At 43.1% G+C, this 25,626-nt stretch overlaps 1 protein-coding gene across 8 annotated transcripts in view; it reads left to right on the top strand.

The window, feature by feature from the left end:
- Positions 1–25,626, top strand: part of SLC8A1 (solute carrier family 8 member A1) — a 386,698-nt gene that overhangs the window by 56,939 nt on the left and 304,133 nt on the right. For 2 of the 8 annotated variants that reach the window (XM_074331921.1, XM_074331916.1), the window contains exons 1-2: positions 2,964–3,005; positions 23,061–24,892. In XM_074331921.1, coding sequence (XP_074188022.1) covers positions 2,979–3,005; positions 23,061–24,892 — 1,859 coding nt within the window. In that variant the 5' untranslated portion in view covers positions 2,964–2,978. Of the gene's footprint in view, positions 1–2,963; positions 3,006–4,226; positions 4,512–23,057; positions 24,893–25,626 lie in introns of those variants that run through there. The other 6 variants (XM_074331917.1, XM_074331920.1, XM_074331918.1 and 3 more) reach the window with 4 other exon arrangements.

Raw genomic sequence — 25,626 nt, 5'->3', positions numbered from 1 at the left:
CTCTGTTGTTTCCTGACCCTCTACATGATGATTCTGCCACTGAGTTACTCATTGGTAGCCTCACCATTGGTAACGTTGTGGGATACAGACCAGATGTGGCCTTAATATAATAAGGGGCAGAAATGAAAAACAAAAGTGTTAGGATTTTGTACCAGCCCAACCCTTGACTGTAAGGTGCTCAAATGCAGAAGTGCAGGCACCTGATATCCAAAGATTGTGGCAAATTCACAGGAAGTGGGTGATCTCACAGCATGGGTTATAAGATGAAGCATAGGTTTATAACTGTGAGTCTATAGGAAGGCTGCTCCCACCCAGTAGCACAGCCCACTTACTGGGTAGGGTTCCAGTTGTTGCTCAATTGGTCAAAACAAAACAGAGAAGTAAAAGTTTAGTTGCAAGAATAAGACACCAGAGAAAGAACAATAGTACTTAGAAGTCAACAAAGAATCCCCAGTACCCTGAAACAAAAACCCCTGGATCCAATCAGCAGCAAAGAAAACCCAAAGGACAAGTGGAGCCAGTGACCCATGTGATGTCCCTAGGTATGGGAGAATGGCTAATACTAAGCTCCACCAACTGGCCAGGCTGAGGGTGCTCTAATACCTTTTTCTTATGTAGAAATCAGAATCAGATTGAGCCCATGAATGAGCAGAGAGTTGAACGGTGAAGACTGGCACAATTTAAATGAGATGGGGAAGTCTTGTTTCTATATTAACACACTTAAGAAGCCCCAAGCACTGAAAAAAACAATGATGGTAGCTCTGAACTAAATAATTCAAAACAGTGCCCGCTGCCAGAAGAAGAAAGGGCTGCTAAGGAGAGATGCTGCACCCTGCACAATGCTGGGTTCCAGGGATTCAGAACACAATAGCAATTGCATTACAACAAAGTAATTTCTCTAAGTAGTGGGTGTTTTAGTAAAATACTATTTTTTTTTTTTTAAATTTTGGTACCCCGATTGTATGTCTAATTTTTCCATGGACTGGATAAAAAAAGTTGGACCTAATTCACAGCTTTTATACATACATGGTCCAAAAATGAACTGGCTAAAATTTCCTGAAGATTTGCAGGAAAATAGTTCAGGAAAATCTGAACCATCATCAGAATATATCAAATCTTAGTGATATCCCTGTGGAGTCCCCGAAATGGTCATGCCATACTGCTTGGATACATAACAATGGAAACTCATAACTGAATCTCAAGTCCAAAGGAAAGAATGGCAATCAATATTCAAGAATACAGTTAAGAAATAATATTGCCATTGGAATGTAAATCACCACCTTCCTACATGCATTATTTCTTCTTTCCAAAGCCACAGCATGCTGCAGCCTCACAATTTCCTTACCTAGAGCTTTGTGCCAGTGATACAGCCTTTGATAATTCTTGCAATAAAAACCCAGTCATGCTTGACATTTAGGAGGGAGCAAAAGGTTCGATTTGCCTCAGGGCCCTGGAACCCTTATAAAAATGCCTTTAATGAGAAATGAAAGGCAAAATAAAAAGTAGGGGTTCAGAAATTGAGCCAAATCAAAAAGGCTGCCAAGTGACTAAGCACTAGAGGTTCTAGGTAAAGAGAGGACCATTTAATGGAGGATTTTTCCTCCAATAAACCAAATTAACCAAATATCAATCTAGGTTGGAAAAGAAGAGGAATAACAAGACCCAAGATGAAATTTGGCTATTTAGTTCATTTGTTTCTATGTGGTTTTTCACTCAGTAAAGTCACAGAGTATTGGATTAAAAAAAAAAAAAAAAAAAGACTTATCTGCTGCCAAGATGGACTCTGGGCACCAATGGAATATAGACTTTAAGAACAGGGTCAGATGGGTAACTTATGGGGTTTATCACTTTGTGAGGTACATAAATGTCTAATCACTATGTTGTTTTATACACTTGAGACTAAAAAAAAAAAAAAAAAAAAACTGAATAGGGCTCTTGTCACCCCATGTCACAAGCATGTTTACACTTTCAAGAAAATCTGAGCTTTCACTAAGTGGTCCATAATAGCATTAATAGACCACACCCTTTCCACAGAGTGTATTCTAATAAGATATACTCCACTCACATTTTCATTTAGCTCTTTCACTCTGCTCCTTCAGTTAGTGTTGTCCCATTTCCTATGGGTGGAGTCTTTAGTTATACGCGTATGCTTTTCTCTGTGTCTTTTAGAAAGCAGCCACTTTGCTCTCCAAGTCCTTTTTGTAGAGTGTGAGCCAAATGTCTGCCTCTCACACTCCCAGAAACTCAGGACCCTAAGTAACTTTTGGCTGAGCACATACTCCAACAGAGAGATGGTGGCCTTCTGTGTCTCCCTACATGTGATTCTGTTCACACCCACTAGTCAGTGCCTTGTAACAAGAAGTTTGTGTATAGAGTGGCTTTCAAGAAAATGTAACTCATAAGCAAGAAATGGAAAATGTCCTTAGAGAGGAATGATTCCTAGGAATATACAAGACAAGAAGAAGCTTGGAATTTCCTCCACCCTGCCAAGTGTCCTCAACTACTGGATGGAACACAACAGACCCCTGCTAGTTATTAAAGTGTGGGCCCCCTTCAGGCAGCATGGACAGCACTAGTATGCGACGCTGACATGCAGACCCCAAGTCTGCTCCAGATCTCCTACACAAGAAAGGACACTCCCAAGGTTATTCACACGCACATTCTTGTTTGAGGAGTATTGGCTTAGAACAGTAATTCTCAACCGTGGTTACATAGGAATCACCAGGGAACACGTACACACACACACACACACACACACACACACACACACAGAGTTACTGATGCCTGGGTCCCAACCCACAGAGATTCCAAGCTAATGGGTCTGGGGTGTGGCCTAAGCACTGGGATTTTTAAAAGCTCCCCTGGAGATTCAGGGTTGCAAGCCATTGGCATGGAGGCAGCAGTGGAGGGCTACTTCCTTTACCCCCTCTTTATCTCATAGTCAAACTGGGATTTCTGGTGAGAATCTTGCTTTTCCTATGGGCTGGCTGCCCCAGAGCTGTGCTGTAAGTACTGGGGAGAACTCTGCCAAGGGACTTAACTTTTGTGCCCAGTGCTCTAGAGCTTGCTCCTCTCACCTTCCCCATATAGCTGCCCCTGACCCCTCACACCTTGGCAAACCACACCAGTAGTTTAAAATACAAACTGGTGCTTTACAATACAAACTTGAAGTCCTGCTTGAGAGCTACAACAGCAGATTCTCAGATGGGATGCTAAAATCTGCATCTTTAACAAGCTTCCCAGGTGTCTGATGTGCAGCCAGGTTTGTGAACTCCACAGTAGGTCTAGCCTTTCATCCTGCCAAGTCATTAAGGATTTGTAAGGATGAATGAGCTGTCAAGAGAGCAAGAGCCTGGTGCAGTGCTCCTTTATTAATTATGGGGAAGTGATGTATTGGCAATGATAATGCTTCTCTTGGAAAGGGCAATGAATGGTTCGTCGATTGTTGCATTAGATCTTTCCCAGCTCAACCTTAATGCTCAGCTTTTACTCCTCTCTGTAGTTTAGAAGCTGCATGGCATTCAAATTAAACAGTCTCTTGGTCTTTATTCCCAGGTGAGTTGCAATCTTTGAGGGAAACACCAAGACGGAGAATCTTGCAGAGTTCTTGGCTGGGGAATACCCCTCTCCCCACCCCCATATCCTTATCTGCTTGTGTCAGCAGCTACTGGCCAGCGTGTTGCTGTTCATGTCTGATATGTAGGAGAAACATGGAGTGAGGATTTAAGAGAAAATCATTGTTATATCCCCGATCCCTTTGTTACAAGAAAGCTTCCCTTAGCAGAGGGATAGAAAGTGGAGGAAGAAAGATATACCTGATTAACAATTTCAGAGGTGAGAAACGAGCAGGAGAGTTGGGGTTGGGGTTCTGTCTGTTGGTGAGGACGGTTGAAAAGAAAAGTTGCAGTGCCTGTCTGCGCGTGTAACCGTTGGGGTGGGTGCCGGAGAGAGTGCTAGCGCACGGCCAGAACGCACTGCGGGTCGAGAGCCCGGGGGGAAAACGAAAAATCTCAGCAGCTGGGAGGCTGGAAGGGCTCTCTACTCGCTTAGTGCTCCAGAAACGCGCTGGCTTTACTCCCCGGCGGTGGCCGAGGGCACCGGAGGACCCGCAGGGGGCCGGGGCGCGGGGACTCGGCGGGCCGCGGCGGCGGCTGCAGCGGGGCCGAGCACGCGTGTGAGCCAGTGCGAGGCTGCAGGCGGCCGGCGGGCGGCGGGCGGGCGAGTGTGCGCGGGGGGCGGGGGAGCGCGCGCGCCGCCCGGGCCCTGGCCCTCCCAGCCTCCCGGCCTCGGCGCCTGCCTCCCGCCCGCGCGCACCGGCTACCCGCCACCGCCGCTCCTGCTCGCGCCGGCGCTGCACGGGAGCCTGCCCGCGGTCTCCTGCTTTGTGCTTCCCAGTGAAGATGGGAGCGACCTCTTCCTGATCGGGCGCTATTTAAAAGGAGGGAGTGTGCCGTATTTCCTACTAGCGTGGAGGAACGGGGGAAGGATCCATCCCTACTTCCCCAAACCAGGTAGGATCTTATGATGGGCAAGCAGGAGGGATTTGGTCAGAGACCGCCAACTATTTTCCATTTGTTGTTCGTAAGGCTACACTTCCCTCCGCTTTGACAAAGGACCGGCTCCTAAATCGTGTGTGTGTGTGTGTGTGTGTGTGTGTGTGTCTCCCCACACATTTTCTGGGGTGTCCACGCTTCTCGAAGAGTGAGATTGTTCGGGCTTGAGCCTCTGGGTGTGAGTGTGCCTGCCTGCTTTGCCGGAAGAAAAAAGGGCTGCTAAGGAGAGATGCTGCACCCTGCACCGCGCTGGGCTCTGAGGCTTCAGGGCGCTAAGAGCTAAGTCCACCCGGAATGCAGCGCTGCCGGGGATCCAGGCGTCCCCACCCACTGGGCTCTGCTCTGTGGTCATCCCTCCTCCTGGTAATCCCTGGGGTCTTCCCCAACGCCACACTCTTGAATCCTCTTCTCTGGCAAGCGCCGGGTGCTCCTTCGCCTCGGACTGCGGAGCTGAGGGAGGTGTGGCCCGGGTCGGGAGAACAGACAAGGGAGAAATGCGGCGGGCAAGTGGGCTGAAGGGTCCCGGTTTCTGGGCACTGTGCCGGGGTGGGCGTTGGGGATGCTGCACGCACAGGCGTCCCCCCCCCCACTTCCCCCCCGCAAAGAGATTCGAAGGGAACTTTGCAGATGCATTATCTGTCTCTGGAGCTTTGCTGGCTCTTGGGGAAATGGTCTGTATTGTGAGATGTGAGGACACTCTTGTTGGCTCCACCTTAATGAAGAAGAGGGAGGTCTTATGGGTGGACACTCGGCTGAAAAAACCAAATCCGCCCAGGCAATGCTTTTTACAAATACAGTATGTGTGAGTCCTTAATTTTTAAACCCCCTCTTCCCCCCATGGATTCTAGTGACTGATGAATGGCCTGGGCTGGCAATTCCTATTTCCCTCCCCAGACGAAGTGGCAGTGGTTGGGTTCAGAGCAGAATGATCAAATTTTACAAAGAATTTTTTGAAGAGAGCTCTGTGCATGGTGTCTGCAGTCATTAGAAAGAAAGTCATGCTTTGCACTAGGTATCTGTTTTAACCCCCCTTCGGCTGACTCCCTTGCTGGCGCTCTGTCCTGCTAGTCAGCCACTAGTGGTTGTGAATATAACAATACAAACTTTGTCCTGCTGGAGGTTTAAAGACTAAAGAGAGGAAAAAGGATATCAGTAGGACGTGTAATGGAAGAAACGGTTTAAAAAATGACAGATGTGGTAAGACAGCACAGGCATCTTGATCATGGAGCAGCTAGCTAGTAGAGTAGGTGGAAATTCTGATCAGATCTGGTGAAAGGCAGAGAGCTTGAGTATTTCCAAACATGAGCAATAATAGAACATCCACAATCCAGCATTGGTGTCAAGATTTCTGAAAGAATATGGGGAGCAACCAAGAGGGGAGTCTCGAAGTATGCCTTCCACTCATGCCCCCAACAGACACGCATAACCTCACATGTTTTCTCCTTCTCTTCCAAAGCTACCCCTGCCGCAAGTCAGGAAAGGAGGGAGCAAAATATGTCTAGATGTTTCATTCATTTCAGATAAGAAAACAAAGCCAAAATAGGGATGACTGGTTTTAGGTTCCTCTTTCAAATCCTGTGTTACTTGGATTTAACTCTGGGTTTTGCTAAACTTGCTTAATTGGGAGGTTAGGCGGGTCTGAAAGGAGGAAGGAAGGGAGGGCTAGCTCCATTTGGGGGGCCTTGTGAGGGAGAAAGTGGGGGAATACCTACACTTATTTAATCAAGAAGCAAGATGTGTTTTCTTCAAATGGTTTTCATTTTATAAATTCTGCCTGCTTGAAGGATTCCATTTGGATCTAAGGGCTCTTTAGTTAGGATTTCTCCCTGCTACTCTAAAAGGATCCGTGATTCCCCCCCCCCCCTAAAATGGCTGTTGTCTTTTATTAAATATGGAATGATTAATTCCTAAAGAAAAAAAGAAGGTAAACCATTACCTAGACAAAAGTAATCCATTATTCAGTGTTGAGCTGTGCAGACATTGCAAAGAAGTAAGTATTCTTGATAATGAGGCTTCATTTACTCTGTCTTGGAGCTTAAAGGGCTGGAAGAGGAAAAGTAACGAATTAAGAGTATGAAGGTTATGCTTTATATCTAGGTATCTGTTTATCTCTCTACCTACCTACCTGTCTATTTTTCTATTTACTTTTTACCATTACTATTTCATGGTTTCTACTGTATCTTTTTGGACTAAGACTGAGAACTAGATAACCCTTTTGTTAACTAGGAAGGGGAAGAAAATGCATAGCAGTAGCAGTGCTTTAAGTCTAAATAAAATTACAAAAGGAAGGTGAAATATAATCAGTAACACCTATTTGCAACAATTAAGGTAATTGCTCTTTTAAGCTTACTATGTTTTGAGAAGAAACATATTCCAAGAGAGCTTCAACATTTTTTTAGCAAGCTATATTTAACATGTTTTTTATCAGACAAAAATAGACTTTTATTTATCTTGCAAAGTAAACGCATGGTTCCTTCGCTCTAAGTACTTAATATGTTTCTTTGACAAAATGAATGAAGAGGAAAGCTTTGTAGATCCACAGAAGTTGGATTCTCCTTTTAAAGCAAGTTAAAGCATTCATTTAGCTCATGGATGTGTTTCTCCCAAAGTAAGTGCATTTTAGGACATCACCATCTGATTTTCATGTTGCAATTCACTGAGGCCAGCCGTTTTTCCATGATGCCTTCAGGTAGAGGGAGAATAGCATGTAGATAAGAAGCAAGCAGGCTGCCCATCAGCAGGGACATAAACAACATCAAAACAAATAGAAAATAAATCTGGAAAAAGAAATACACAACTAAAAGAGGATGGTTAGAGCACATATATTTTTGCAGAGTGCATGTATGTTGCTTTTAACTAAAAATTAAATTGTTGCTTTACATTTACTAAGAATTCAGAAATCAACATTTTTTTTTCTTTTCCTCTTAGGGATAAACGTCTCTTGCCAAAACGTCTTCCCAAATCATCCAGACCTCGTAGTTAGACCCCTCATCAGAACCTCTACCAAATAATCTCCCGTCTGACCAAATTCTTCTCCTGCTCCCTCTTGTGGCAGATATTTTCCCTGACTTTCCCTAGGTTCCAGAATCTCATCTAGCATCACTTAGAATTCCCTTAGCTGCCTATCACTTCCATTCTAATTCTTAGTAGTAATCTCGTGGCTTGCCAAGCCACTGGGTTGCTGAACTAGCTGTTTCCAATTTTCTCTCTGAACAAAGGGATGTCTAACGCTTGGAGACATACTTGAGATTTAGTGGAAGTAAATATCAGATGTTTTCTGTCCCATTGGGATGGACTAGATTCTGGGAATGTAAGCTTTCAGACTGCCTCTGAGATTTTGATTTGGACTCTGGGCTAGTCCAGTGAGGCCTCTTTGAGTGCATTGGGATTATCTCCATTTTTCTTTCTTTGTCTTCCAAATGATACGTGTGTGTGTGTGTGTGTGTGTGTGTGTCCATCTCTCTTTCTTCCAGCCTCCCCCCCTCCTCTGCCTCATGCACATATACACATCACAAAATAGATTTTATATAACACATATTTTGAATATGTAAACTAGTCAATGATTAGGTTCTCTATAGGGTTTATAAGTCAAACAGTCCATTTTCTGAATTGGAGACTCCTAAGGTAAACTACTACTCTTATTGGTATGTTTTTATCCAAAGCAGTTCAGAATCAAATTCAAAGGTTGGGTGCCTTTTCCCAGTGTGTTGACTTAACTTGGCAGATAGTTTCTCACAGCCTATGCTGCCTTTTGTGTTTTTGGTAGGCTCTCTTTGCTGACAACTCTCTGTATTGAACTCTAAGTGTTTTAAATTTATGATTGTCCTATGATCTGCCCAGCCAAGAGAATGTAGTAAGTAACAAGATAGACAAAGGTTCAAGAGAACCATATTTTCTCCGTACTTGAAACTTTCTAGCCAATTTCAGGAGAAGAAGGAGAAAAATCCCACTGGCAGCTGAAGTGAAGGAAATGCATTTGTGGTCTGGGGATATGAAATACGGAATGGGGAATATAATCAACAATATTGTAAAGATCAGGTAAGGTGCCAGATGGGCACTGGACTTATCAAGGGGATCACTTAATAAACTGTATAGATGCCTGACCACTGTGCTGTACAACTGAAGCTGAAGTAGAATAATATTGTATGTCAACTATAAGGAAAAAATATGTATATTTAGTCACAGAAGGTGGGATATAGCATAAGGAAAATAGTCAATGGTATTGTAACAGCTATATATGATGTGAGAGAGCTAGTAGCGTGGGGGAGGGGGCTTATCACTTGTGAGGGGTATAAATGTCTAACTGTTGTTGCTTTGTACACCTGGAACTAATAATAATAATAAATAAATAAAAGTTAGCAGTCTATAAATGATTTGAGGAGTGCAAAACATCCCTAAGTTCAAAGCATTTATCTATCAGCCAGCATAGGATATGAAATTCTCAGAGACATTCTTTTGAATAAGTAATTCCATCCAGTAGATCCCTAATAAAATGTAATGGTGTTACCTAAGAAGGAGCTACCATTATTCTCACAAACCATTAGCATGTTATTTATTTTTTAACTTGTAGTGGTTTATCAGATCAGCTGGCAGATAGAAAAGTCCTGAAGGCCTGGAACACAGGAAGATGCAGAGGAAGTGAAAGAATTTTGAAACTACATTGCTGCCCAGTTAATTCCCTGAGAAGGCCCTTCTGGTGGGGAAGTGTAAGTGCCCTGCCTATCTGGGGACCCAGCTGCTGAGAGTAGTCAGACAGAGGAAAAGACTCCCACACTGAAATTTTACTTCCGGAGCAGCAAAGGCAACAAAAATTTGATCCTTTGTTGAACTTTTAGCCTTTTTAAGTCTTCTGAGAAATGGGCAAGATATTTTCCCTAGTGTGAAATGATAGCCTTAAAATCTTGAATGGCTTCTACTGTATCATTTTGGAATATTCATACCAGTAACTTAGAAAGTTAGTGAGCTATCAGTGCAGACAAATGGTTTCTTGTGTATGTAATACACATAAGAAAATACACGTAAATAGTAGAATCCATCTTCATTAAAAAAAACAAAAGACAGAAAAAGTAATCACTTTGTAGATGGCATTGCATGTGAAGTCAGCAAATCAATAATTTCCTGGTTGAATCTAATGTGAAATGAAGTCAAACAGACAAGCGGGTAATTCAGCAATTTATTTCAACCCAACCATGATATTTATTGAGCACTCAGTGTATGCAAGGCACTGTGATGGGCTTTCCAGAGAATGCAGATGATGAAGAGGAGGTATTTGACATTTGTTGAGTACCCATTATGTTCCAGGGACCAGTGTAAGCACTCTGTGCATGTTTTCTCATTCAATGCTCATGAGTGCCCGGCAAGGAAGCATCCTATCCCGATGTAAAATGAAGACAGTGGTTCAATTAAATAACTTACCCAAGAGTTAATAAGGATGGCACTAGTTTTTGAAGCTGTTCAAAAGCCAAGCTCTCTGTGCCACATTTTCTGTGCTTAGGGATGTCATGATCTAGAACAGCTAAATATTGGGCCGAGTGAGGTGGATCATTGCCGCTAATAAGCAAAGTGCTGTAGAGCTGGAAGGAGGAAGACAACATTGGAAAAGGCTTCATGGAGGAGGAGGCATTTTAGCTCCTTCTCGGAGAGTGTAAAGGACTTTAAAAATAAATGAAGTCTAGCTATTTTTAAATAAACAGCCCCAGCTAATTTATGACAAGGACAACCCTCGGGCAACGTGAGGGCCATTTCCAGACTTTTCAGATCAGCTGTCTATCACAGTCAGGCCAATGCCATGGGAACTGCTCATTTAGAACAAGTGATAGCATAAGCGTTGCGTAAATGTATTTTACACACGAAACCAAAATTTATGATGCGTTTTCCGCACATCCTCGAAGGAGAGAGGCTGTTAACAGTCTGAGAGGTTAGGCAAAGGACAGGCCACCTGCCAGCCTGCTCCTCTCTTAAATTTCATGGTTATGTGTTCTGTGCCATTAGTGGTGGTTTTTCTTTGTTTAGCACCACGTGGCTCTGGTGCTGTCTCCCTTGAGCTTCTTGAGATTCTCCAGCTCCTCACTTCTGCTTCCCCTTAACAGCAAAGGCCCTCGGGCCCAGTTGGCTCTATTCTGCTCAATGGATTGCAGCTAGTCCTAGCAGCAGATTTAGAAAATCGGACTGCTTACTCTACATGCAAGTCTGAATTTCCTCCGTGGACAGTGGTAGAGCCCCAGAGTTAGTGGCATTCAGCCGGGAGCAAAAGGATCGAATGTGAAGAGGTGCTCAGTCACATATCACATGTCTTACAGAAGTTCCGTGTCACTCTTCCAAAGCAATCTACCTTTCCCGTGTTGGGAGATGTGAGCCCCTTCGAGCTGGAATTTGTGAATTGGTGCTGAGCAGAGTTGATGGCTGTTTTTTCCCAAGTGGCCATTGTCTTTATTCTGTTGGACATGCAGCTAGCTTTCAGCAGCCTGTTTTACGAGCTTCTCTTTATCTGTGTGCTTGCTTTAGAGCCACAGCTAGTTGCTCTGGAAAAGACATCAGAGATCATTTAAAATAAAATTTAAAAAAAACACACAAATAAGTATATGGAGAGGATGTGAAATGAAATGACTCTGTAAGAGTGAAATTGAATCCAGATCTAGGACTCTCAAGTCATTTCACAAAAGTCACATCTCCCTTTTTTTTTTTTTTTTTATGATAAGTAGAAGACCTCCAGAAACATGCCTGTGTTTTCTGGCCTCAGGAGTCCCTGAATGAATAGCAACAATTCCCCAGGGTGGAAAAAGAACTATGACTTCAGCTTCTAGAATGAAGATATTTACTGAGTACCCCTAGGGTACTCAGACTAACTTTCTCTGAGGTCAGCAGACATATCACGATCGTTATTATATTTGTTTGAATTCAGCAAATAGTATATTTGACATTGTGCAAGGCACTTAACTTCTCTGTGCCTCTTTTTTTTTTTCACCTATTAAATGGGAATAATAATTAAGAGCCTTATGGGGTTTTTTTTGTGTGTGAAGAATAATGTGTTAATACTTGTAAAACATTCAGAACAGTTTCTGGCACATGAGTGACCAATAAGGATTGGTTCTTATTACCTGACAGATAACCAGTGAGAGAGCCCTCGTCCCTACCTGGGTGCCTTTACATGAACATGCTTATGTGGGGGTTTGCCACAGAGAGGGGAAGGAAGATAAGGACGCACATAATGCAAGCACCAAAGGTCACAATCTGTCTTTCAAAGGGCCACATAGTAAGTATTTGTGGCTTTGTGGGCCGTGGGGTCTGTCACAATTAGCACTGATGTTTTAGTGAGAAAGCGGCTATACGAATAATCAATACTTTTATGAATGGACATGCTATGTTCCATAAAACATTTATTGACACTGATATTTGAACATCATATAATTTTCACATGTCATGAAATATTACTTTTTCATTTTTTTCCAAAGATGTAAAGATGTGAAAAAATTTAATTTCACGGACCTTATAAGAACAGGTGGTAGGCTCAATCTGACCCATCGACTGCAGTTTGCCAGTTCCTGGCACACAGATAGATTGTGAGAGATACAAAGGCAACATTAGTGAGCCTGGGGAAGCTTAGTGATTGGATTAATGTTGTGTGAAGAGAGGTGGCCTCAAAACTCGCGGATCTTGTTTTAGAGCCTTGCTCTGACACTTCTGAGATGTGTGGCTTTGAAAAATCTTTTACGTGTCATGGCCTGAGTTTTCATGTCAGGAAAAGGAGGAATGGGCAATGTTGGATGATTTTTAGGGGCCTTCCTAGCAATAAAATAGTTTTATGAAGGGAAATTAGACATTCAAGATGGATCATGGAGGACAGGTAGAAAAGCACAAGAAAGGAAAATGTGGTGCGTGTTTGGGTAATTTTCATTTGGCAGCTCAGTTGACTACCAGGAGACAAGTGCTGGGATATGAACAATGACCCAGAATACCAAAGTGAGGGATTAGACTATCAGAGCTTTAGGTTGTTAGCAAAATTCCACAATTTTACAAATCAGGCTGAAAAAGGGAAAGTGACTTGTCCAGGGCCACTTGACTTGTTGGTGAGAGCTAAGATCAGCATTCATGTCTTTTGGCCTCCAAATGAATGACCCTTCCGCCCATCACATTGCCCCCAGCGGTGTGGTAGAATGCAGTTAACTTCAGTTGCACGTCTGTGACCTCAGAGGGGAAAAGTCTCATGTAAATTGCGAAAACTGCTTTTAGTATTTTTTTCGAAATATGATCTCATACCCCAGCATATCTAAGAAGGTAGGGCTGTGAGTAATCCCATTTCAGAGAAGGGTAACTGCAAAAGTGTCAACCCAAGGCCTTGTACTCCAACTACCTTTTGCCTGGCTTCCTGCGGAGTGTCTTAAATTGCAGTTCATGTGTTATTTCTTCAGCAAGGCCTTTCCTAATATTACCTTAGTAGGGCAGGTCCTCCATTACTTACAACTGCAGGACTGTGTTTTTCCTTCAAAGCATTTACGTGTTAGTAAGAATTATGTTTCTTTTTGTAACAGTTAAATTGATGTCTCTTATCTGTCTTACCAGGTAGATAATCAATTCCAGGAAGAGATACATTGTATCTGTTTAGTGCCTGGATCTAGTCCCAATGCTTTGCACATTGCCAGACACAAAATATACATTTATTGAATGAATGAATGAATGAATGAAAGTGAATGTTCTTTTATTAGTCATTGATATTGATGAAAACAGTCCTTGCTTAAACACAATCTTCAGAGACAGAAGTTACTGTCTTCACTTACTAATTAAATGATTAAATGATTAGCATTTTTTTCTCCACTGACTTTTTTCTCTACCTTGTTAATTGGCCCTCTCTGATCTTTACCTATCACAAAAATCTTGGCCGAGTTACTAACATTAAAACCGCAACAATTAAGCCAATATTGAAACAGTTCTTCAAATACAAGTGTATGGGTTTGGTTTAAAGGGCATATTCACTGCATACCTTATTTTGTAGAGAAACTCTGTATTTCGTAAACTGTGCTCAGGCACTTGTGTAAACATTTCATATTTTCCCATAAGCCACTCAATTTATTTCCCTAAATAATAAAATTTGGCTACTTCCTTTCTAAGCTGCTTTTATTTTAAAAATTAGTTTGTTCTGTGTGCGTATACATTTGGTTTTAGAGCCATGCATGTCCCTGAGTATGTTGTCAGGAACTTTAGAAAATTGTAGCATAAAATATTGATGAAGGGTCACCATAAGATGAGCATCTATCAACTTCAGTTTTTTCTTTAAATATTTCTTTTTATTTCCTATTTCTGTTCTTCTCAAGAGCATCTTATTCTTTGAAGGACTGTGATTTGAGACCGTGCGGCAAAATTTAAAAGATTTAGAAACCTCGAGCTGATGGGATTCTATCTCCTGAAAAGCAATCTACTTGAAGATGAAGCTTAATGACTCAGGGAAAAAGCTGATGAAATTCACCAGCCTCTGTTCACATAACCAGCATTTCCTTGTTAAAAAATATTTTTGAAAGAAAGCATTCTGGAGGTTCCTGTCACATAGCTTGAAATTGGATTCTGTGTTAAACATTCCCAGTCTCAAGGGGCAAACTAGAAAGCAAAAAGAGTGACTGCAAAGATTTACGCTGGAGTTGAAGTGATCAGGGGTAGTAGATGATGCCCCATAAAGAGCCTGCAATTTAAAGAACACAGCTTTCCTCAGCACCCAAAGCTTCCAGTTTGGGGTTTATGTTTCTACATATTTTATACCTCTATTCAGGGCTGGTGTATGGAACCTAGATGGAAGGTCTGCATTTATGCGGGGTCTTTATCACATGTCAATGAAGTGTCCTAGCAATCCTTTACCTGTTTCTACTTAGAGAAGGCAGACCTAACCCCTGGCAAAATTATGAAGTAGGTGTAAGTTACTTCCCAGTGCTTCAATGTCCGTTTTGGAGGCCCCGGTGATCTATTAGGGTTCATTCTTCTCTGCCCTCCCCACCCCCACACACACTCACCAAGGGGCTCCCTGTTTTGATGTGGCCTGGAGTCCCAATCTGTGAGAAGGAAAGCTCATCTGATATATGATTTCATATCAATGTCTTACTGTTATTACAACCACCACTATCTTCTACGTTTTAGGCATGACCTCCCATCAGGTACCCTATTTAAGTTCTTCTGCTCTCCAGTTTGTGTTTGCTAAACGTGCCCCTCGGCCTTTATGGCACTTGTGCCCTGCGACCCAGTTCTACCCTTTGTGCGTTTCAACCCTTTATGTCGGTATCTCTCCAGGGGTGTTGTCAAAACTGCTCTATCAGAATTACCTGGGGAGCGTGTTCAAATTCAAATTTGGGGGTTTGTCTTTAGAACTACTGTGTCTCTGATGATAGGGCCCAGATATTTGCATTTTAATGAATTTCCCAGGTGATTCTTAGGTGAACTGAAGTTGAAGAAGCATTGCTCCATGTCTTTATTCACATCATTTCTTCCTCCAGGAATGTCCTCTCACTCTCTCCAGCTTTTGTCCTCCCTTCAATCCCCTCTTTTTATGGACTTTTCAGCATTCTTCCTAGTGTTCATGGTCATTTGAGTGACGATCACTTGAAGATTGTAAATGAATCATCTTGTGGTCCCCGCCGTGCTTGGTCTGGTGCTTTGCACATAGAGGCCACTCAATATACTTGTTGAGTAAATGAATGGTTCATGCTCTACAACTAGAAATATAGAGAGGGCTATACTTGACTCAAGAAAACCAAATTTCTTACGTCAAAATGCCATCAAGCTAATGTGGAAAATATTTTTACGTAGGAAATCTTGGTGACCCAGATATAAATGCATGTGTATGACCTCGTTTTTGTGTGTGTACGGTCAAACATCAAAGAAAGGCTGCTCTTTCTCTTCAGGACAGATGCTGAACAAATTACAATATTACCTGAAATGGCTATTATTGTCCATCACGAGGCCCCTGAAATATTCACGGAGTACTGAAGAGATGCTTCAAGGCCCTGTCTCCAAGAGCTCACTACACTTGAAATCTCTTGGTTGCAGGACTGTAGGTTGAGCAGTCTGAAGTTTCTAGAATCCTGGCTGTATTAACCCAACAACCCAGGTGCTTTAACCTGGGAACTAGATGGTCCCCTCTGAGTGTATCACGGTGCCCTGATGGTCTCACTGTCTGAATGTCTGGAAAGTTCTCCTCTTCTGTGATTCTCTAGGAATGCAGGAGTTCTGTCTTTCAGAAAGGGGACTCACTCCTTGACTCTTATAATGCCCCACTGGAATGTGAGTTTCTCTGGGGATATTATCTTACTCATCTTTGTAACACAGTATCCGGTATGTATGAGTGACTAAGAAGCTTGGCAGAGAAATCTGTGAATGAATGTGTTGCTGTCCCATTCCTTTGGATTATTTACCAGTTTTAAAAAACTAAAAACAAGAAGTAATGTCTTCTCTCCAAGACTGTAAATTTGTGAGCTGTGTTGAGATCCTTAAAAAAAAAAAAAAAGAAAAAGAAAAAGAATAAATACGGATTTCTTGTTATTAGAGCAAAGTATTAATTTGTTATGCTAAAATTTGGTATTCTCCCCAGCTCCACCCATTGCTCTCCTTTTTTTTCTTTCACTTGCTCACTGCTAGGGTTTCTTTCTCTACTTTCTTTTCTCCTCACCAAAGAGATAAACCGCGAGATTATTCCATGACTTGGGAGTAATTTCAGACCTCAGATTTTAGCTGATGATCCTCCGAACGGATCATGTTTCCCTGGGTACGAGATGACCAGGAGGGAGTGCTTATAAAACCCTCACTTGGGGGGTAGGAGGCAGGAGTCAGGAGAAGGAAGCATGAAAGGCTCTGATGAGATGGTGCAAACGACACACATTTATTCAGGTGGGAGGAGGGGCAGCGCAGGAAGGTGATTCTGCTCGAAGCTCTTTACTACCACAGTAGTTTCATTAAAAGTATTGTTAACCTGTGTATTGTTAAACAAACAGAAATGTGCTACCATTTTGGAAAGCATTACGGTATAATCCAAAGTGCCTGTTGCTTATGTTTTATGACTTCAGCCAGTTTACTTTTATGAACCATTGATTTTTCTCATTTGGAAAACGGGGATGGTAATACCTGATGCAATATTGTCAGAAAGGTCAGGGATAGTGTATGCAAAGCAGTCAGCGTAGCATCTGGGACAAAGACAGTGCCCAGTCAATGGTTTCGGTCATTGCTGGCTTCAATGCCCCTGAGTGGGGCCCTGGTCCTGCCCTTGGTGCTGGCATAACGAATCAGAACCATCCCGCCTGACTTTACATGGAGTCAAGATCAGACGAGCGTCTTCCCTCTGAATGCCTCACATTTGTTTACTATTGGAAGACTCCCTTTATTCTCCAGCTTTCTTCCTCCTGCCCATATTTCCATGGCAGTATGCAGAGCTAATATATGTAAATTCTTGATGCACTTTCCTTTTATGGGGTCTCTGTCATGGAGGTGGGTTTGGGTTGGTGTGTGACTAGATGTCTTTTTTATTGTACTGAAAGGAGAAGAAGATAAATGCTTTGCTGAGAGTGTGCAAAGTGTGAAGGCCCTTTCAACAGAGCGTATGATCTTGGTATTCCAGAAGAAACAACAAGCCAGGGCTCCTGCAGAAGGACCCGCACCCCATGCTGGGGGAGCTGTCAGGGCCCCAGCCCCTCTCATCGTGCTGCAGATCAGTTTTTCCAGCCTGAGGTTCTCCGCCCACGAGCCTGAATCACATCCCTCTTCTCCATCTAACACTGACATTGGCGTTTCAGTGTGATACTGGCTTCTGTTCATCTGGGGGCACCCATTTCGCATAGGGTACATTTTTAAATGCAAATGCCCACGCCCAGTGCCCAGATTCTGATTCACCACCAGAGATTTGGTGAACCAACACGTGACCCTATTTGAATGATTTTCTTTTCAGTAAGCAGGTCCCGCCATCTTCTGTGTGCCAGACTCTGCCCTAGGAACTGGAGATACATCAGTGAACAAAAGAGACACAAGTCTCTACCCTTACAGAGTTTCCATCTATTAGAGAGAGAAATACAATAAACAGAACCAAAGTAAATTGCATAGCACATCAAAAGTAATATGTTCTTTATAGAAAAACAAAGTAAGGGAAAGGGCCAACGGCTGCACCTCATGACTTTTCAATAACGTTTTCATTATCCGAAATCCTAAAACCATCTTTCCTGTTTTGGCCTGACCATTACTCCAGTGGTTTCCTTTGATAAATGAGGTGGGTGTTTTCTGACATGGGACAGGATCCTGACTGCAGTTCTCTAAGTTTAGGCAGAAGGGCTTGAGCCCTTACATGATCCACTGCCTGTGCCCTAGAAGAGCTGCTCCAGTTTATCAGGCAGCAAAGAGGAAAAGCTCTCTTTGAAAAAAAATATATAAATAAATAATAGAGAGTCACTGTGGAGATGGAGCTCCTTCCTGAAGTGTGGTCACGGCCTGAATGCCTGAGGTTGGGGGCCAGAACAATAATTTGCAGCCTCGAGGGGGATGGTAAGATAAGAAAAGTCATCCTCTGGCATCGTCTCATTGTCTAGAAGCATTTGGAAGTGCTTGCCACAGTCGTGGATGAGAATTCGTGGTTGCTTTAATGTTGCCTTAGAAACGGATTAATTTCTTCGTTTTGCGGCTTTCAGTCAGCAAGCATTGCATAGAAGGGAATTCCAGGTCCTGAGGAAGGAGAGTCAAGGAATTTCTTGGAATCACCCTAGCTGCCAATCAACAGAATGAGGTTAGGCTGCCGGGTGCACTGGACGGGTGGGAGTGCCGGAGGTATTCCTGCCCTCTGAGTCAGGTTCTCTTTGGTGGTCACAACCGGCCTCACCTGCTTGCAGGGAACCCACTGCTCTGCTGCCTCACTTCTCTTCAGGCCTTTGCTGTGAGATCTCTTCTTCACTCTTTACAGAGACAGTTTGGTAAACATCTGTCTGCAGGTACGCATTTCCATCCCTAGGACCTCTCCCTTTAATATAAGTTGCTAGGCTTACGCAGTTGGATATCTTTCCACCATCCTCCATCAGTGCCGTTTTGTTCTGTCATCTGTACATGTGGGGATTGTTTGGTTTGTTTTCAAATAAATAGTGAGCAAAAGATAATTGGGGTATTCTTGCTACTGTGCTGAAAACTTATTTGGATGAGGTCATGGATGTTCCTAAGCAAGAACTGGCCATCGATATAGGAGTTGATCTGAAACTACCATGAAAATCAGCCTACCCCTTGTCACAGAGTTCAGTAGAACAGGGCAGAATATAAGAAAGCCAGGCAATCTAGTTCCTGCTTAATTTTCATGGAACTGTATATTTGAGGGGACAGTGGAGAAGGTCAAGTAACTCTGTTTGAATCTGATGACAAAGGAAAGATCCTGAAAGATTGGAGACAAAAGAATGAAGAAGGAACTCTCATTTAGAAAACACCTATTCCATATCCTCATAAGCATTTGGATTTGGTATTAGTTTAATAAAGAAAGAAGCTGAAGCCCAGCTAGTTCTTCCCCGTTGCTTCATTGCCAATAAGCTATATCAGTGATTTGTGTCCACTGATTTCACAAATTATAACACTCCCCCTCTTGAATATAATTGTGATGTTTTTAAGTTAGCCTCAGAAGTCCCCTTCCTTTTTCTCTGATGGTAGTGATGGATTTTTACTGCTTCATCGACCCTTGAATATCTGGTACCCATTTGGCTAAGAACATATTATGAGCTGTAAGTTGGAGCAGAGCTTGTTTATTGGCTGACTGATGAGATTGCCCTGAGAGTACATGCAGGGAAAGGTCGCCAGGTAATTGCTAAAAGGCCAGAGAGTGAAGGGCATCTGTCTCTAGGAAGATGCCGGCCCACGTGTTACATCACAGCTATCGATACTTGTCTGTTTGAGTCTCTAACCCATAAGATAAAACTTCCAGGGACTTTTGCCACCTAGGTCCTCCTAACCCTGCATGGAAGCCAAGAGGTTTTCCCGTGGGCTAGTCTCAGCCCAAGTTCAATAGTTCTCAAAGATTACTTCACACCCTATCAGGGATGATGTAATGGAGCAGTTAATTACATCAGTCTCAGAGACAGACCAGGGTTTGAATCCCAGTTCAGAAGTTTACGATCTGTATGACTGTCAATAAGTACTTAACCTGTCTGAGCTTCAGTTATCCCACCTCCAAAATGGGCTAATAGTATCTACTGCATAGGGTTATCACTAGGGCACTGTACACTGTACAACTTCAGGGTGTGCTATTCACACAGACTATAATGGAAAAGGCAACCCGAGGAGATGTGTAACACAGCAATGCTGGTTATTGTAAGAATTGCATGCATATAATGATACATGTAAAGAATTTCAGGTGTCGGGGATAGTGTTTAGAACCTAGGCTTATTCTCTTAGGCAATCGACTATTATTTGCTGTTGTGCCATTTTGAAACTTGCTTCTAAGAAAGAAAGTAGTTTGGGGCACAGAAAACACAATATGCAAAGACCTGGAGGTAAGAAAGTGTTCAGAGAGTGGAAAGACTTTCTGTATTCTGGAACTCAGAGGCCAGATCTTAAAAGGTCTGCACAGCCCATCGGGGGGGTTTGGATTTGTCTTCAGAGTACTAGGTAACCAATGAAGTTTTAAGGGGAGTGAGAGAGTCACACCTGCACTTTACGAAGTTCATTTTGGCTGACATGAGAAGGAAGGGATGGTGAGATTTGGCAGCAATTTGAAGGGAGTGGTCAATCCTATCAGTCTTAGAGGCAGGTACAGATGTGAATCTCCGTTCAGTGCTTCCTGTCTATTCTGTACTGCGCTCCCTGAGCAAACGCTTAGCCTTTCTGGTTCTTACAGGCTCCCAAGACATGTTATGCTGCAAATCTTCCAAAGGGGTAACTACAGATACGTCTCTCTCCTTTTTAAATTTTAGGTCTCTATGTATCATATTTACACCTACCAGGCATTAGGATCATTTATAAATCAGGTTTTTAAATAATAGACAAAATCTGGTCTTTGTATTTCCACCCCCACCCCTATCGTCTCTCTTCTCCACGGCACCAGCAGAGAGGTTCTTTTTCAAAGGAAAATTAGCTCATCGTATTTCTGATCAGAACCTCCCTAAGCTTCCCAACTCCCTCACAGTTAAAGCCAGCGCCTCAATGCCCCTCCTGACCCCTCCCCACTGCGTTTCCAGCTCCTGAGCCCTGCTCCCCTTGCTTATTGCTCTTTTGTTGCACTGGTTTCTTTGTGGTTCCTAGACGATGCAAAGCACAATGCCCATCAAGATCTTTGCACTTATTTGAAATTGAATTCCTGCAGATGTCCATCCCCAAAGCCTGGTCCCTGCTTCTCTCAGGATTTTGCTCAAATGTCCCCTTATCAGAGAGGCCTTCCTTAACCATCCAGTATAAATCATGCATGTCGTGTGTGCACACACTGACACAAACATACACACACTCACACACGGCTCCCTTTCCCACGTGTATTGCTCCTCCCTCCACTACAGCACTTTTTTCCCATCTGACATTTATATTTATGTTTGTTTCTTTCCCATTAGAATGTGAAGTCTGTGAAGACAGAGACATTTGTTGTTGTTGTTCATTGATGAAGTCTCAGGACCTAGAACAAAGCCTAGCAGGCCATTCTGAAATAAGTATTAGGTGGTACTCAGAAATATTTGTGGAATAAATGGGTGCATAAGGGAGTTAGCACTGGACCTTCCACTACTCTTTCCGGCTGGTTCAGTGTCACTTTGTTTTAAGCAAAGATGCTATAGCCCGCTGCTCAATGATTGAACAAGCAGACACATTGACCGTGAACTTTTGCATATTCTGAAAATATGCTTCTGCTTTTCGGCCTTTTACTTATGATGGAATTCTACAGCCACCACCCTCTGCTGTGTCTACTTTATGGGGAAAATGTCAAGGCTTCTAACTAATAGTGATGAGCTATAAAGGGCTTTAGGCGATGGCGGGTTCCCTGAGGGTCTGCCAGGATGTGCTGGGCCAGGAGGGCTCTCTGGGGGCCTTGGTGCAGCTTCCTGTATAAGCCATCAGTAGTAAACAAGGGCCAGAGAATATATGTGAATGTGGGGGAGACCCTCAGCCAGCCTGAGGCGCTGAAAGGCTCTAATCCAGCTCCACTTTTAACTTGTTATCGGGCCACAAGGCTGTGTTCTGACTCAGGACTCCTTCCTGTCACCACTTTGTCCAATGTCAAAACTGGCCTTCCAGACCAGAGCTCCCCTGACTTGGAGCAGACCTTCCGCTATCTTAGTACCCCACCGAGCCCTAGAGGCAGAGGGGATGTAAGGTCCAAGCTGAGTTTTGCCTAAGCTGCTGTGTGAATTTGGGGCCATGGTGGCTCAGTCCACCACTTTGCTTTGCTTCCCAAGCTTTTTGATGCTCGGTGACTCAGTTGCCATAACCTTTATTGCCTACAGCCCTTCGTCATTCATGTCACTTTGTGGTCCTTGTCATTCTGCCACATGAGCTAATTTAAATGGAATTATTGCTCCTGCATTTCTGGGTCACTTGAACCCTCTGTAGGACTAAGCGGTGTTTTAGAATGACCATGGAAAGGATGACATCAGCACCGAGAAGGAACATTTTACGGCTGGTAACACTGATTTCACAGCCTACCAGGCAAGAGTCTTGCCCACAACTGTACTGCCTGGTTATCTCTCTTTCCTGTGTGGACAGCCTGCAGGTTCTCGAGCGAGATCTAGACACAGATGTGAAGAGCTGTGCTGAAAGAAGGAGATGCCCAGCTGCTAGTTAAGTAATAGACCTGGGTTTGCTAAAAATCAGGACGAAATGTGCTCTCCTCAAACAGGCTATTAAAAACCGTACTAAATGTATGGAACTATTGCAGTACAGCAGACTTTTTTCCCCCTCAAGTGCAAATACCATTGAGCTTTGATTACAGGCAAGTGTGAAGGTTTCTCTGTATTTCCCAGTAGGTTTGGAGCAATATGCCATGATTTCATGAAATGCCATGTAAAGTGTGCTCCAGAATTTAAGGTCATCACTAGGCTCTGTGTTGGTGGGATTTTTAAAGTCTGAACTTCAAAGCATCGATCTTAATAAGGTGATTTTTGGCAATGAAATAGTTTCTGGAAGGTGATTCACTAACCGCAATTTAAAAGAAAATTGCTTTAGCGACAAGGAGAACATTATTTCCTGCTTCAAAACTTTTTTTTTTCTTCTTATTGGCTGTTAGCATGCATACATGTGCATGCAACACGGCAAGGCTATCATTGAACTATTCATTTCCAATAAGTCAATTGTATATATTGCTCAATGGGTGGGGGCCACGTGTAGAAAATTCACAAGCAGAGAATAAGTTGTAAACTTTACAATGGATCACTTAAGCACTGATGGATTTTTAGAATGATGATTCACCATAGATGATGTGATAGTCAAATATAAACAAATGATTGGAAAAATTAATAAAAATAACTAATTACTCATGCTTTGGATCTGGCTCTAATGATGTGCTATTTTTCCCCCACCCAACCCCCATCTGATTTTTACCAGTAGGTTGGGACAGCTGGAAATCTGCCATTGTACAACATGCAGCGAATAAGTCTCTCACCCACCTTTTCGCTGGGATTTCATCTGTTAGCCTTCGTAGCTCTCTTATTTTCCCACGTGGACCACATCAGTGCTGAGACAGAAATGGAAGGAGAAGCCAATGATACTGGCGAGTGTACTGGCTCATATTACTGTAAGAAAGGGGTGATTTTACCCATTTGGGAGCCTCAAGACCCTTCCTTTGGGGACAAAATTGCTAGAGCTACTGTGTATTTTGTGGCCATGGTCTACATGTTTCTTGGAGTCTCTATCATTGCCGACCGGTTCATGTCCTCTATAGAAGTCATTACATCTCAAGAAAAAGAAATAACCATAAAGAAACCCAATGGAGAGACCACCAAGACAACTGTGAGGATCTGGAATGAGACGGTTTCCAACCTGACCTTGATGGCCCTGGGATCTTCGGCTCCAGAGATCCTCCTTTCAGTAATTGAAGTGTGCGGCCATAACTTCACTGCAGGAGACCTCGGTCCTAGCACCATCGTGGGAAGTGCCGCCTTCAATATGTTCATCATCATTGCTCTTTGCGTTTACGTGGTCCCAGACGGGGAGACAAGGAAGATTAAGCATTTGCGTGTGTTCTTTGTGACAGCAGCCTGGAGCATCTTTGCCTATACCTGGCTTTACATTATTTTGTCTGTCATCTCTCCTGGGGTCGTGGAGGTCTGGGAAGGTTTGCTTACATTCTTCTTTTTCCCCATCTGTGTTGTGTTCGCTTGGGTAGCAGACAGGAGGCTTCTGTTTTACAAGTATGTCTACAAGAGGTATCGGGCCGGCAAGCAGCGGGGGATGATTATCGAACATGAAGGAGACAGGCCATCTTCCAAGACTGAAATTGAAATGGACGGGAAAGTGGTCAATTCCCATGTTGACAATTTCTTAGATGGCGCTCTGGTTCTGGAGGTGGATGAGAGGGACCAGGACGATGAAGAGGCTAGGCGAGAAATGGCTAGGATTCTGAAGGAACTCAAGCAGAAGCATCCAGAGAAAGAAATAGAGCAATTAATAGAATTAGCTAACTACCAAGTCCTAAGTCAGCAGCAAAAAAGTCGCGCATTTTACCGCATCCAAGCTACTCGCCTGATGACTGGCGCTGGCAACATTTTAAAGAGGCACGCGGCTGACCAAGCAAGGAAGGCTGTCAGCATGCATGAGGTGAACACAGAAGTGGCTGAAAATGACCCTGTTAGTAAGATCTTCTTTGAACAAGGGACATACCAGTGTCTGGAGAACTGTGGTACGGTAGCCCTGACCATTATCCGCAGAGGTGGTGATCTGACCAACACTGTGTTTGTTGACTTCCGAACCGAGGATGGCACAGCCAATGCTGGGTCTGATTATGAATTTACTGAAGGAACTGTGGTCTTTAAGCCTGGTGAGACCCAGAAGGAAATCAGAGTTGGCATCATCGATGATGATATCTTTGAGGAGGATGAAAATTTCCTTGTGCATCTCAGCAATGTCAAAGTATCTTCTGAAGCTTCAGAAGATGGCATACTGGAAGCCAATCATGTTTCTACACTCGCTTGTCTCGGATCTCCCTCCACTGCCACCGTGACTATTTTTGATGATGACCACGCAGGCATCTTTACTTTCGAGGAACCTATGACTCATGTGAGTGAGAGCATTGGCATCATGGAGGTGAAAGTATTGAGAACATCCGGAGCTCGAGGAAATGTTATCGTTCCCTATAAGACCATTGAAGGGACGGCCAGAGGTGGAGGAGAGGACTTTGAGGACACTTGTGGAGAGCTCGAATTCCAGAACGATGAAATTGTGTAAGTTCATTTTTTATATATATATATACATGTGTGGTTGAGTGTATTTGTAGATGTGAGAGTATGTGCATTTCTTTAAACTAAATGGCATACAAGGAGTGGGGTAGTCACTATACAAGGCAGCTCTCACTTCTCAGCCCTCGCTCGTGTACCTTCGGTAAGCTCTATACACAGAGATCTCATTTTGATTTTGTTTTTACTTTTGTACTTTTACATATTTTAAGTACATTATAGATCATGATAGAGTAAGTCTTGTGACATAATTTATCAGACCACTTACAATGGGTTGAAAAATGTGTACTTATTTTGAATCGTAGAATATACACACAGAACAGGAGTATTTTAAACATCACATCAAGTCCCTAACTTCATTACTGAGTACAAATTGGGAAAGCCCAGAAAGGAAACAAGTCTGAAAAGAATTTCCTGATTACCAGGGCTGGCTGAAATAATTTCTGCTGCTTTTATCTGACACTGTGTTTTTGTGACCATAAAGGATGATGTTTCTGCTGAAATGATGACGCTTAATTATGGCTTAATGACCAACCCTGCTGTTTTCAGTTTTATGCCAACGTGGGAAAAGTCATATAGCTCTTACTTAGTTCCAGTCTGATTTTACTTTACATGATTGTAAACAACTCTTTACCCTATTGATGCGTGATGGGGGCAGACGTAAGCATCCTAGTTGCAGGGCACAGAGAAAAGTGGAGAACAACTTACTCTTCCTATTGCCA

Source organism: Rhinolophus sinicus, linkage group LG05, assembly GCF_036562045.2.
Source record: "Rhinolophus sinicus isolate RSC01 linkage group LG05, ASM3656204v1, whole genome shotgun sequence".
Lineage (NCBI taxonomy): Eukaryota > Metazoa > Chordata > Mammalia > Chiroptera > Rhinolophidae > Rhinolophus > Rhinolophus sinicus.
This window is presented reverse-complemented; position numbering and strand designations above follow the sequence as displayed.